At 44.1% G+C, this 13,264-nt stretch overlaps 1 protein-coding gene across 1 annotated transcript in view; it reads left to right on the top strand.

The window, feature by feature from the left end:
* LOC123630466 (kalirin) overlaps positions 1-13,264 on the top strand; it is a 457,953-nt gene that overhangs the window by 212,145 nt on the left and 232,544 nt on the right. Inside the window, exons 4-5 of the mRNA XM_045540114.1 lie at positions 4,707-4,899; positions 7,966-8,478. Coding sequence (XP_045396070.1) covers positions 4,707-4,899; positions 7,966-8,478 — 706 coding nt within the window. The remainder of the gene's footprint in view (positions 1-4,706; positions 4,900-7,965; positions 8,479-13,264) is intronic.

Genomic DNA, 13,264 nt, shown 5'->3' with positions numbered 1-13,264 from the left:
AGTGAGTGAGAAGAGAAGAGGTCTGGGAGGCTCTGTGGGGACTGGGGGAGCCAGAGAGCACCGTGCAGACCCTGGCCACTTCTGGAGTGGGGAAGATGGGGCCAGGGAGTGGCAGTGTACCACACGCGGCCTCTGTGACTTTGACATTTCCTTCTCATCATTTCAGAGATCAACTAGGAAGACTGCTTTCCCTGCTCCAATGTTAATTCTGGCCCCAGCACCCTACTGAAACTGCCCTGACCTGTGGGAACTGGCCTCTTTGTTGCTAAATGCAATAGTTCTGGTCTCGGTTTGTGACCTCCCTCTGCACCATTTGACAGTGTGGTTCCTTCTTGAAATGCTCTCCTCCGTTATTTCTTTGACTTCATGTCTCTCCTGGTTGTCTCCAACCAGGGGTGGGGAGGTAACAGGTTTCTCCTGGAAGGAGTCATGCCCATCAGACAAAGGCAGGGCTCCAAAGGTGCTCACAGGCATAATCTGACAGCTGCAACACTGTCAGAGCTGGAGGACGGGCACAGTGGTCAATACAGGGGCCCCAGGTGCGGCACCAACAGCATCTCCTGTGGCAGCCAAGACTTACAAAGTACAAACTATGTGTCTGGCACCATCATAAGTGTTTTATGCATATTAACAAACTTAACCTTTCAGACAACCCTGTAATGTAGTTTCTACTGTTATTCACATTTTACAGTGCAGAACTGAGGCACAGAGAGGTTCCTCAGTGAGTAAACTATGGAGCTGGCACTCAGACCGAAGAAGTTTGATTCTCGTTTCCATACCCTTAACTGCTACCTCTACTTTCTCAATGCACTGTGTCCTTGTATGCACCAGGCACGGTGTTAGGCACTTGGAACCTAGCCATGAAATGAACACAAAAATTCCTGCCCTCATTGAGGTTACTTTCCAGTGAGGGAAGATGGACAATAAATAATGAAATATATTACACAGATGGTAATAAATGCCAAGGAGAAAAGCCAATCAGAGAAGGGGAGTAGGGAGTGCCAGGTGACAGTTGCAGTCTTCTAATAGGGTGGCCCAAGGAAGACTTCATTGAGGAGTCATTTTAGCAAGGACCCAAAGGAGGTGGTTTCTCTGCTACTCTGACCAGTCATCTGAGCCAACCCCAATTTGCTCTCCTTCTGCACAGCTGTAGGGCATTCTTTCCAAGTCATCTGATCATATTCCTTCCCTGAATCGTACCTTTCAGTGGTTCCTCATTGCCTTTAGGGTATATCCAGTGTCCTGCCTTTACACGTGAGGTGCGTATGTCCTGATTTGAAGGCTGCTTCCACTCCAGCCTCTTCTCTTGCAGGGACTCATTCTAACATTGTGGTGCCCACATATCTTTTGTCTGGATATTTAAAATTAATGTAGCAAGCTAACAAACTGTTAAACACATTCTGTCCTATCTTGGATAATATATCTTTACAGCAACCTAGGAAGCCAACTTCAAATTTAGATGTGTTGGATGACTCTGAGCTCCCAGGCCTAGACATGGCAGCACAGACATAAGTCCACACCCTTGCTCTGACTGCCTCTCTGTCCACTCCCCAGCTCTGCACTGCATGGCAGGGGGCCTCATGCGTGTGGGCAGACACCCCAGCACATACATCTATGTTGTAGACACATCCTTGCAAATAGCAACCCTTTGCTGCCCTTCAAGCATAGGTGTACACATACTGGTGGTGTTACTTGCATGGGCTCAGGAAGTAGGCTAAGAGCCCTTTGGGCAGAGAGTTTTAGGATTTCAGATGCTAGGAGGTTGGTCTAGAAGCAGGTGGAGAGCTGTAATACTTCTTTCCCCTTCTCCAGCTATGCCCCTTACTTGAAACCAAATACACAAGTACCTTGGAAGATTAAGCTGTTTTCACAGAAAGATACCAATTAGATTAGTTCTCAGCATTCAGCCACTGTGTGTCTTTCCCCATCTCCTGAGTTATTGAGAACTCCCTAGGGAATATTAGTACTTGATTTCTACTTGCAGTTGTCAGAAATGATTAGTTAATAGGCTGTAACCTGCTACTGACCACCACCTTTAGATGCTGGGATAGTCAACCTCCAGCTCTTGGTAGCAACACTGAATATTTGGTGTTAGGGACCAAGATGTCTCATGTCAGCATAATTATGGCAACAGGGATGGAGCCTAAGGGGCAGGGAAATAAGGAAGACTGTCATCTCTAAGGACAGGCGAGATCCACAGTTACATTGCAGAACCTGACATAAGGGGGCATGCAGCAAAATGCAAGTCAAGCTAAACTAAATTACGCTCAGTGAGAAAAGCCATTAAACCCCACTAGAAAGCCATTAAACTCTAATAGAAAAATGGATAAAAGAATGGATAATTCACAGAAGAAATATATATGGGCCAATAAGCAATAGCTAGTAATCAAAGAAATGCAAATTTAAATGTAATACAATCTTTTCCTTGGAAAGTGGGTAAATATTTTGAAAGTTCAGTGACCAGTGCTGGTCAGGATACAGTAAGGGGTACTTTCATACACTGCTGGTGGACATGGAAGTTGATATACCTTTCTGTAAAGCAATCATGAGAATGATTAAGTAAGTTAAGGGATAGGTATAAGCTATACTATATGTCATTAAATATAACAGTTTCAGAAACATTTTAGACATGAGAAAATAACTGTCTATTACAGGCAAAAGTAGAACACTGTATGGTATGAAAACTGTGTGCACAAAAGAGAGAGAAAGGAAATAGGCCAGGGTATTATAAATTCCTACCATTAGCATCTCTTATATAGATCTTTGAATATTTTAACTTGTCTGTAATTGCCAGGTGTTTCTCTTAGAATGGGAAAGAAACCCTGTAACTTAAGAAAAAGTCACTTTGCTTTCAGACAAGAGAGCAGAGAAAATTATTTACAGAAGACCTTGGCCACTTGTTTTAGTAAGTGTCAGAGAAGAAGAGGTAACTCCTTTCCTTTGGGATGCAGGATTTGGGGAGAATATTCAGCCTTCCTCTCATGCTAGAGAGAGTCCCCTTACCTGGAGAATTTTCTAACTGGGAGGCCTAAGTAAGATGCGTTGTGCTTGCGATCCTCACATATGCACAGGAGCTCTGGACTCTTCATGGGGCTGTACCATTCTGATCACTGGTTGGGATTTGAGAGTGAAGCCTGAAAAAAGGTTTTTGTTTCTTTTTGTGGCCTAAAGCCTCCAAGGTGTGGCTTTGCTGCCAGTAGCTGTAAGCAACTGATATGTAGTAGGCACATCTGAGGGTCATGAAACACACATGGTAGTTTAATCAAGTACAATCTGGGAAATGTGAAATTAAGCAAAAGACCCTAAGGAAATACTCCAGTGTTTATATAAAAAATGTGAATTAACCAAAGTCTATTTTGAGTTAAAAAGGGATAGGTTAAGTACACCAAAAATACTCATTGAGAAATAAGAGAAGGAAAAGACCTCAAAATATCAAAACATAGTCTTTTTTCCAAACTGAGATGTTGTAACTATTTGACCTTCATTTCTTTCTTCCTATTCTTGGAGTTAAAGTGTTTAAATAGACTTTGCTACTTAATAAGTTATATAGCAACATTTTGATTCACTTAGCCTGCTTATGTCTTGATTTTCAACATGGTCACTGTCGCTTCAATTTGCCTTGATTTTAAGAGTTACTCCCCGCATCAAGCGTCCTCCCTTAACGTCCTGAAATGTACGTTTTCACACCATAACTCTTGTAATGGGAGTGCATGAGACAGCCGCATTGCACCCACTGCTCCAATCAGTTCCACTCTTGGCTTTCTCTGAGTGATCAGCATAACTCAGCAACCTGATTTTTTTTTAAGTTTATATACAATTTTAACTGCAAGTAATACATTTTAAATATGGTGGTGGTAAATACATATTATTAATATTAATACTTTGTGTACCATCTCTAATCAAGTAGCAGAACTAGCCTTGATCCCTTTACTGAAAAGGATTCTTTGGCTCAGTTTGAGTTCAGGGGTAAAATATATCAGTGTCTGTCATTGATGTGGGTGCAGGAAAGAACAGCACTCCTGTGAAGGATTTTCCACCTCAGATTTAAGAGGCAACAGGGTCCCTGTCTTTAGAGAGCTTGAATTCAAATGGGGAAAATTTGATTCATTATAGGAAGAAGAGGGGGAGGACAAAAATGAAAAGAGAAAGCAAATACAGTTGTGAATACCCAAACAGTAAACATCCCAACGAATGCAATTGACTACAGATTGAGTATCTATCTCTTATCCAAAATGCTTGGGACCAGAGGTGTTTCAGATTTCAGATATTTTTGGATTTTGGAATATTTGCCTTATATTTACCATTTTAGTATCCCTAATCTGAAAATCTAAAATCTGAAATGCTCCGATGGGCATTTCCTTTGAGTGCCATGTCGGCACTTTAAAAGTTTCAAATTTTGGAGCATTTCGGATTTCAGATTTTTGGATTAGGGATACTCAACCTGTATGAGGAAAGCCAAGTTATTTGCAAAGTGCTGGAAGAAGACAGAATGCCAGGATCATTGGTCAGACAGGGTTAATCTAGAAAGCTTTTCTGAGGCAGTACATTTTGAGTTGGATTGGAAAGTGGCCAGGAGACCTGGAGCAAAGTTGAAAGGGTGGTCCACGTCAAGGGGAGGCAGGCAGGTTTCTGGGTGCTTTTTCACTGTGCACTCCCAAGTCTCAGCTACCCAGAGTGACCATGCCTGACCTCTGACCTCCCCACAGTGAGGACGTGTGCAAACGTGGCTTCACTGTCATCATCGACATGCGGGGCTCCAAGTGGGACCTCATCAAGCCCCTCCTCAAAACGCTGCAGGAAGCCTTTCCAGCTGAGATCCATGTGGCCCTCATCATCAAACCTGACAACTTCTGGCAGAAACAGAAGACCAACTTTGGCAGCTCCAAATTCATCTTTGAGGTGAGCCAGACCTCTCTTTCTTAGCACCTTCTTCCCCTTCCCCTTCTGCCATCTACACGTTTCTCACTTCCTCTTCTCTGTCGACCCTACAATGTGCAACATGTCTAAGGCTGAGATTTCAGGATTCCTTGGCCACTGTGGCCTCACCAGTTAGAGTCTGGGGAGGAACAGGAGGCTCAAGAGATTGCCCCAAATGCAGAGCTTCGCTGGACAATGAGATTCACTTTTGATGGCTGTGTAAACTGGGGCAACTTTGTAATTTGTATCGAAAGCCTTAAAGAGTTTATATCCATTGATCCATTGATCCAGTCATTCTTCTTCTAGAAAAATATTCTTAATATAAAAATGAAAAAAAAAACAGAGATTAAAACTACGTAAAATTACAAACAAAAATGTCTATAAGTGCACAGTTCATATACAATAGTATATATACATATACACACATAAACATATACATATATAATACATATACATACACACATGTATAGGTTGTATCCTAATTATCCATTCATTTTGGTGATATTAATATACAAATACTATGAAGTCATTAAAAACCATATTTAGAAAAATAGTATAATGGACAAATGGTCATGATACATTGTTTAGTAAAAGGCAGGTTATAAAACAATATGGGCAGTATAATCTGAAATTTGTTTTTTAAGTGTACATATGGAGAAGATTGAGACACATGAAAATGTCAGTCGTGGTTTATTCTGGGTGGCTGGATTATGGGTGATTTTTATTTTCTTTATGGTTTTCTATTTTCCTTCAAGGATGATATATTACTTGTATCAGGAAAAACATGTTTTTTAAGTAAATTTTCTAGAGGTCATATGTGTCCCCTGAGAAATTTTAATGACAACACATCAGATTAAATCAGTGATTTAGGCATCTTTGTTCCAGCCAAATTTGAGCTGTTCCCTTTTTCAGAATTCTGGTCCTCATCTGCAGGGGGATGAACTTTGTGTATATTAGTATGTGCGTGTGTGTTGAAAAGGCAGAGCTGCGTGTAATCTTTCAGCAGCTTCCCATTGCAGACTTTTGTCCCCAGGGGCAGGAGTGCCCATGTGTAGTAGAGTGTCCCCAGTAGGCTGCGATCTGAGCACAATGACCTGACCACTTGATGGAGGCAGTTCTCACTTTGTGTAAATAACACAAGAAATTAGGCTTGGTATAAAAACAGAAATGCTTTTTATATTTTTGGTTTGTTTATACACTGGCAATGACAATAAGCCTGTAAATGTATAAGCTGAAGAGACTGAAAAGAATGTTTTCAATAAGTCTTGAAACTTCTGTATCAGCATAGCTGGCCTGCATGTCGCATCTCCCTGCACCTCTTTCACTCCAAGTTGAGCAAGCTTGTCTCTGCCTCCTAAACAAGAGATATAAGACAGATGGCTGGGGACCTCCTAGTCAAAAGAATATTTATAAAACAGTATCTTAAAAACAGAAAATTTAATATTCTACTACAGACTGGGGTGACAAGTGATACAGGGGTGAGAGTATAGGCTTGTTCAATAGCAGATACTTAATAATTGGTAAGTATAATCATGGAGGACTTCCTGGAAGTAGTAAACTTTGAGCCAAATTTGAAGGGCAAAATGCTCTAGACTAGGGCTTCTTAAAGTTTAATGCACACAAATCCCCTCTGGGGAGCTTGTAAATGCAGATTCTGACTCAGTAGGTCTAGGGCAGGGCCTGAGATTCTGCATTTCTAACTAGTTTCCAGGTGACGCCAATGCTGCTGGTCTAAAGGCCATGCTTTGAGCAGCAAGGCCGTAGGTTAGCAGGAGTTTGTAACTCTAGCTGCAAATTAGAATCACTGTGGGGGCTTTTAAAACTCCCCCTGCCTAAGCTGCAATTTAGACCAATTCAATCAGAATTTCTAGGGTGGAGTTTGAGCATTGGTGTTTTTGTAAACTCCCCAAAGGATTCTATTGACCAGTTAAGTTTGAGAACCACTGTCTGAGGTCAGCCCTCCTGCCTATGGCAACAGCTTCCTGTGTCTTAGGAGCGGGCTGGAGGGAGAAGGGATAAGAAGTGGGGATGCTTAGAGAGCAGCAAGAAAACAGAGAGACCAACTGCTTTTAAGGTTTCAAGTAATGATGCAGCCTTCAGAGCACTGACGGGGATTGAGCATGTGCTGGGCACTGTAGATGCTTTATACACATTGACCTATTTAATCCCAGTAAGCCCAGTGAGAGAGGAATTATTATCTCCATTGTATAGAGGTGAAGACTGAGGCTCTCCTCAGACTCAATAAACATAAACTTAAATAGCTTGCCCTGGGTCCCAGTGTAGGACTGGGACTCAAACCCAGATACTTTTTTTGATAGCCTCTCATTCTTCATGAGAGAGAAGAGAAGCCTGAAGCCCCATAGGAAGGGAAAGATGGTTATTAATAAGCTGGGATGGTTGCCTGCACCATCATTTGCTGGAGAGACACTCTCCACTCTGCTCTCCAAGAGCTTGTAGGGGCCTCACAGGTAGAACCGAGGGCCCAGGCCCCCTGTTGCCTAGCCCCAGTTCTGTTCACTGTACCATGGAAGGGCATCTGCTCAAGGAGAGAGCCCGGCCTGGCACAGAAAGATACTGTGAAATGCTTGTGGCCCACGCATTAACCCATATCACTTAATGCAACCATGATGATACCCTGGGTCCACGGGCCTTGGTTTTAAAGCTATAGAAAACTGACCCCCAAGCACTGGGCCAGTTTTTCTGCCAGCTTCTGCTTCTAGCATGTTGTGATAGACGCAGGGTGGGTAGGAGGGAAGATGAAGGGAATGGGGACATAAAGGCAGTTTTTCTTGGGTGGCAAATGGTGGGCAGGTGGACAGGCTTGTTGAAGCGGTCAGCAGTCTGTAGGAACTGCTGACCGTGGCTGATTTGTGACTCCTGACCAGTGGGGCCCGTGGTCTCCCACTCACCCTTTCCTAGGCAGGGTGTGGTCATTATTGTGTGGACTTATCTTGTCCTTTCCCCTTGCCATTCCCTCCACCTGCCTATTTCTGCCATGGTCTTCTCCTCGTATCACTGTGTCCCCCTGTCTGTGTCTGCCCCTTCCAGACGAGCATGGTGTCCGTGGAGGGCCTCACGAAGCTGGTGGACCCTTCCCAGCTGACGGAGGAGTTTGACGGCTCCCTGGACTACAACCACGAGGAGTGGATCGAGTTGCGGCTCTCCCTGGAGGAGTTCTTCAACAGCGCTGTGCACCTGCTCTCGCGCCTTGAGGACCTGCAGGAGATGCTGGCCCGAAAGGAGTTCCCCGTGGACGTGGAGGGCTCTCGGCGGCTCATCGATGAACACACACAGCTCAAGAAAAAGGTGCTGAAGGCCCCCGTGGAGGAGCTGGACCGAGAGGGGCAGCGGCTGCTGCAGTGCATCCGCTGCAGCGACGGCTTCTCAGGGCGCAACTGCATCCCGGGCAGCGCCGACTTCCAGAGCCTGGTGCCCAAGATCACCAGCCTCCTGGACAAGCTGCACTCCACCAGGCAGCACCTGCATCAGATGTGGCACGTGCGCAAGCTCAAGCTGGACCAGTGCTTTCAGCTGCGGCTCTTCGAGCAGGACGCTGAGAAGGTAGGGAGGGGACGGGCCAAACCCGGGGTGGGTTGGAGGGGCATAGCTTTTAGGGAAACTGATGGAGGTTGCTAATTCAACTTTCTGATTAATGATGATAGTACTTTTATGGAAAGCTTTTTTTAAAAAAGTACCTACTAGTTTTAGCTGGTAAAGTTTATTTCAATCTTGTATTTGGCAATTGATCACTGACTATTTTTAAAGCTCACCCTTATATGTTTATTATGTGCCAGGCACTGTTCTAAGCACTATATATAAATCAACTCATTTTAACGTTCTCAAGAGTCCTAAGAGGTAGGTGTACTATCATCATGTCATTTTACAGATGAAGAAACTGAGAGGTTAAATAATTCACCAAGCTAGGAAGTACAGTCTAGCTTCAGAGTTCATGCTTTTTCCTACCATTGGATGTTGCCCTAAGCGCCTACACTGAGTGGTTCAAGCCAGCTAAGCAACGAAAACAGCAATACTATTAAAGCCACTGTATCATTAATCAGTGATCGTCACCCTGCAATGTATTTTACTATTGACAAACCACTCTCACATGGAGAGTCTTATGTAATCTGCACAATCCTTCTATCCTTGTGAGTTGGGTGGTGGTGTCTCTCTTGACACGCAGGGAAACTGACGTTCTTTGATCTTGGATCTGCAATGGCAGAGCTGACACGGGAATCCAGTTTTTTCCTGTTTCCACGTCCAGGGCTCTTCTTGCCATAGCACTTCTTTCTGGAGGTTTCCTCTCAGCTGCTGAGCACTTTCTGGAGTAATACACCATGTTTCCAGCAGTGAATTTTCAAAGCTTTCCCCTTATCAGGAGAAAAGTAAGATATGAGAATGTAAAAAAGCGAAATGGCATATAGTGCTGCTTTGCTGAGGACACAAAAGTATCTTCTCTGTATTCTCTTCAAGCTAAAGAGAAGAGAGTTTACTCATATATATACTTTAAGAAGAGTGAAAAGGGCTCTCTTATCAGTTTTCTGGGTGTAAGTTATATTTAAATGCACAATACTCTTCTTAGGAAAGCCATGACATCTCTCAGTAACCTATGACTTTTACAAGCAGAGTCTGATGTAATGATTTTGTGTCTTTTAAGAGCCCACATTGAAAATGTCTCTAGGTATTTTTAAGTGATGAAATCAAATATAAAACTCTGTGTAAGTGTGATCCCAATTTATGTCTAACTGGAAAAAGTTTGCTATTATATTAATAGTTTTGATTTCTAGGAGCCAGGCTTATGGTTGATTTTAATTTCCCTATAAATTTTCTGTGTTTTCCAATCTTTTATAGTCAAAAGAAAATCAATATATGTAGTTTATAAGGAATGCATATCTCTTTCTATAACAGAACTTTTGAACATCATTTAATCAAGTTTTTGGAAGAGCCATGCAAAGGGGTTTCCCCTGACCTTCCTCAGGGCTCTGCCCAGTGGCCCAGAGGCCTGGGTCTGCCCCTGGCCTGGCCTGCTCTGGGTGGGGCAGCTTGGACCACAGAATCCTCGCTTATCAAGTGGTGAGATGCCAGGTCAGGAGTCAGCTGTTCTGTGAAGCCAGAGGCAGGTACTTTGGCTCCTGTTGCCAGTTTTGGAAAGATTTGGAACGTCTCCTTTTTCCTTGAGGTCTCTTCTGCTCTGGGGCAGGAAATCTGCTTTGCAGCCTGGCCTGAGTGCCAGTTTCAGTGAGCAAGGGACAGAAGGGGAGGCAGGGAACATATGTCTGCCTAGGCATGTTTTGGGGCTCTTCACAGTATCCCTGAAGTGCAAGGTTATGGAAGGCTGCATAGGGCACAGATAGTGCCTGTCTCAAAAACAAAACAAATAGCGTTACCTTAGCTCCAGAAGTCCCCAGGTAGAGGAGGCTGCCCTTCTAGAGCCAGCCACGTTCCATTCAGCTGGGCGGTAATTGCTGCCACACAGATATCCTCTCAATTAATGGCCACAAGAATTGAATAGTATATTATTATTTCTATTTGACAGTTGAGGAAATGGAAACTCAGAGAGGTGAAGTGGCTTGCCCAAGGTCACACTGCTGGTTAGACAGGACCAGTATTTTAGTCTATCCCCAAAGCCCACCCAAACTCTTATCCAATAACCCTGCTGTCCTTCTGCCCCCAGAACCTGCCTTCTGCTACCACTGAACACTGCCTTTTAATCCGTAGGTCCTGTGGCCCAGGCCCAAATGACCCAGAGAAGATCTCAAATCCTACTTTCTCGTGCTTACTCCACTGCAGTGGCTCTTAATCTTTCTGTGCCATGGACATCTTTGGTCTGGTGAAGCCTATGGACCCCTTCTCAGAATAATAATTGTAAATGTACAAAAAATACATATAGGCTTGGAAAGCAATTATTTAAATATAGTTATTACATTTAAAAATTAGCAGTACCATATATACTTCTTTATCAGCATGCTAAATAATAATATCTATGTGAAGTCAGTAACTACCATAAGTTTGAAGTAGTGATGGGCATGAGTGATGCTTCAGGGCAACAACCCTGGCGCAATATGAAAACGTGTGTGTTTCTCTTGGTGTGAAAGACAACAGTATTGCTAACACTGATGTAGTTTGTTACCTATGTTCATGATCGAAGGGAATACTATTGATATATTTCAGTTAGAGGTTAGTGAGATAAAGGCATAGGTTTTTTTCCCTATCCAAGTACATGATCCCTGATTTCTAGCCATCAACTCTAAGTTTAGAACACCTGTTGTGTGGTATGCTCATACATTAAAAAGAAGCTGGGTGTGTGTGTACATGCACGTGCGGGTGTGTGGAGGGGTGGGGAGAGAATATAAAAACAAAACAGAGGGAGTGAAAAGGACTATGGGAAGAGAGCAGCCCAGGAATGTTTTGATGTTGAGTCAGTGGTGAAAATGCTGCTCAAGCTTGACCCAGCTGCTACCGAAAATGTGCTGGTCATGAGGCGGGGGAGAAAAACAGTCCTTTTAAGTTGCTTTAAGATTAATTTAAAATATCTGTGCAGAGCTATTTTAAATATATCAGCCTTTGACTTATTTGGTGTTTTTGGAAGGGGTAGGAGGGTGATGATTTAGAGACAGGGTCGTGTGCGGATCCACATCCAAACAAAGCGCGAGGAAGTAGCTGCTGCCTGAGCCCAGTCTGGGCCTCCCTTCTGGTGGGAGGCTCTTCGGCAGAGGCCTCTAATTCCAGATCTGGGAAGCTCTTGGCAATCAGAGGAGTCTGACAATTGCTCAGCTTCTATTTTTGCAGAAGGGGTGGGTGCAGAGTCTCCCCTCCACTCTGGAGTGACTGCATGTTCCCCAGGGCTTGAAAACGGGCTCGTGCTCCTTATTTACCAACTCGTCTTGGGGGTTGAAGCTGCCTCACACCCCCTCCCCTGGCCCTTGTGAAGACCCCTTGCATTACCCATCTGGGAGGTGGTGGGAGGGAGCCGTGCTCTCTCCCAGTTAGACGTCTAGGGAGGAGGGACTCTGCTCCACAGATAATTTATAAAGCAGGTCACTCATTCATTTAATAATGTTGAGCAGCTGTCATGAGTCCCAAACAAGGCACGTGGATAAAGATGGGTAGGCCACAATTTATGTCCTAGAGCAGCTCACCCTCCGATGAAGCAGATGGGCACATAAACTCCTATTTATTTATTTATATTTTTGAAAACATTTATTGAAGTATAATTGATATATAAACTGCATGTATTTAATGTATACTGTCTGATGAGTTTGGACATGTGCACACACCCATGAAACTATTACCACAATCAAGGTAATAGACATAGCCACACCTCCAAAAGTTTCCTGGTTTCCCTTTACATAAACTCTTATTTATTAAATGTCTGCTCTGTGCCCTGTACTGTCCTAGGCACAGCCTCTATGCTTGGAGGGTTTTTGGAGAGGAGGGAACATTGCAGCTCAGGAGTGACAGGAAAGCCCTAATGAGCAATTTGTGGATGCACAGGGTAATGCAGAGATGATTCAAGCAACACACGATGTTAGAAGATGAACCACTGCTGCCTGGGCCCAGTGCCCTCTGGCCTGTAACTAATGGGCCTGTCCTCCACTGTGTTCACAGAACACGGCTGGGTCGCTCCTCATTAGCCTGTGTAGATTACGGCTCTTTGTGCAGTCCTGTTTCACAGCCGGCCGCCCCGCCAGCTGCAGTGGACCCTGTGTGATAAAGGTGTCTGCCCTGCAAACACGTCCCATTACCAAAGAGAACGGATGGGCCTCTTCCCCATTAGGGGGCCATATGTAGCATTAAAGGTCATTAAGTGGACTCCTTATAGATGTGCCTTCGGAAAAGAGAAGGGTGGATGCTGCTCAGTGGGGGATCTTCCCTCCTCCCTTCCTTCCTGGGTGCCTGGCAGAACTGGCAGGAACCTTGAGGTCAAAATGCCTACCTCCTACACTGTGTAGAAATCTCAGCCTCGCCATCTGATTATGATAGCCATTGTGATATCATGGTGCCTATCTACGCACTCGTGCCAGTGATAAGTATCAAAAAATGCCGAAACTGCCACATCATCTGCCTTCTGATCTGGGGAAAGCCCATGGTCTTCTAGTGTTCGTAGGGAAGGGGGAAGTGCTTAGAAAACTCCAGTGCATAACTAGACATACCTGATTGAGACGTCTTTGTCCACTTCGTTTCTGAATAAGGGAGGCTCTACTGATGTCTACCCAAGGGGTGCATTTTTTGGTCTTGCCCAAAGCTATTCTGGAAAGGAGGAGGATATTCCCGTTTCCTGTGGGAGTATCCCCAAGAGTGAACAAAGCTACCTAGTGGAACTTCAAGTATTGGAATCATGTTTATTATA

Source organism: Lemur catta, chromosome 1 (assembly GCF_020740605.2).
Source record: "Lemur catta isolate mLemCat1 chromosome 1, mLemCat1.pri, whole genome shotgun sequence".
NCBI classification, from domain to species: Eukaryota; Metazoa; Chordata; class Mammalia; order Primates; family Lemuridae; genus Lemur; species Lemur catta.
This window is presented reverse-complemented; position numbering and strand designations above follow the sequence as displayed.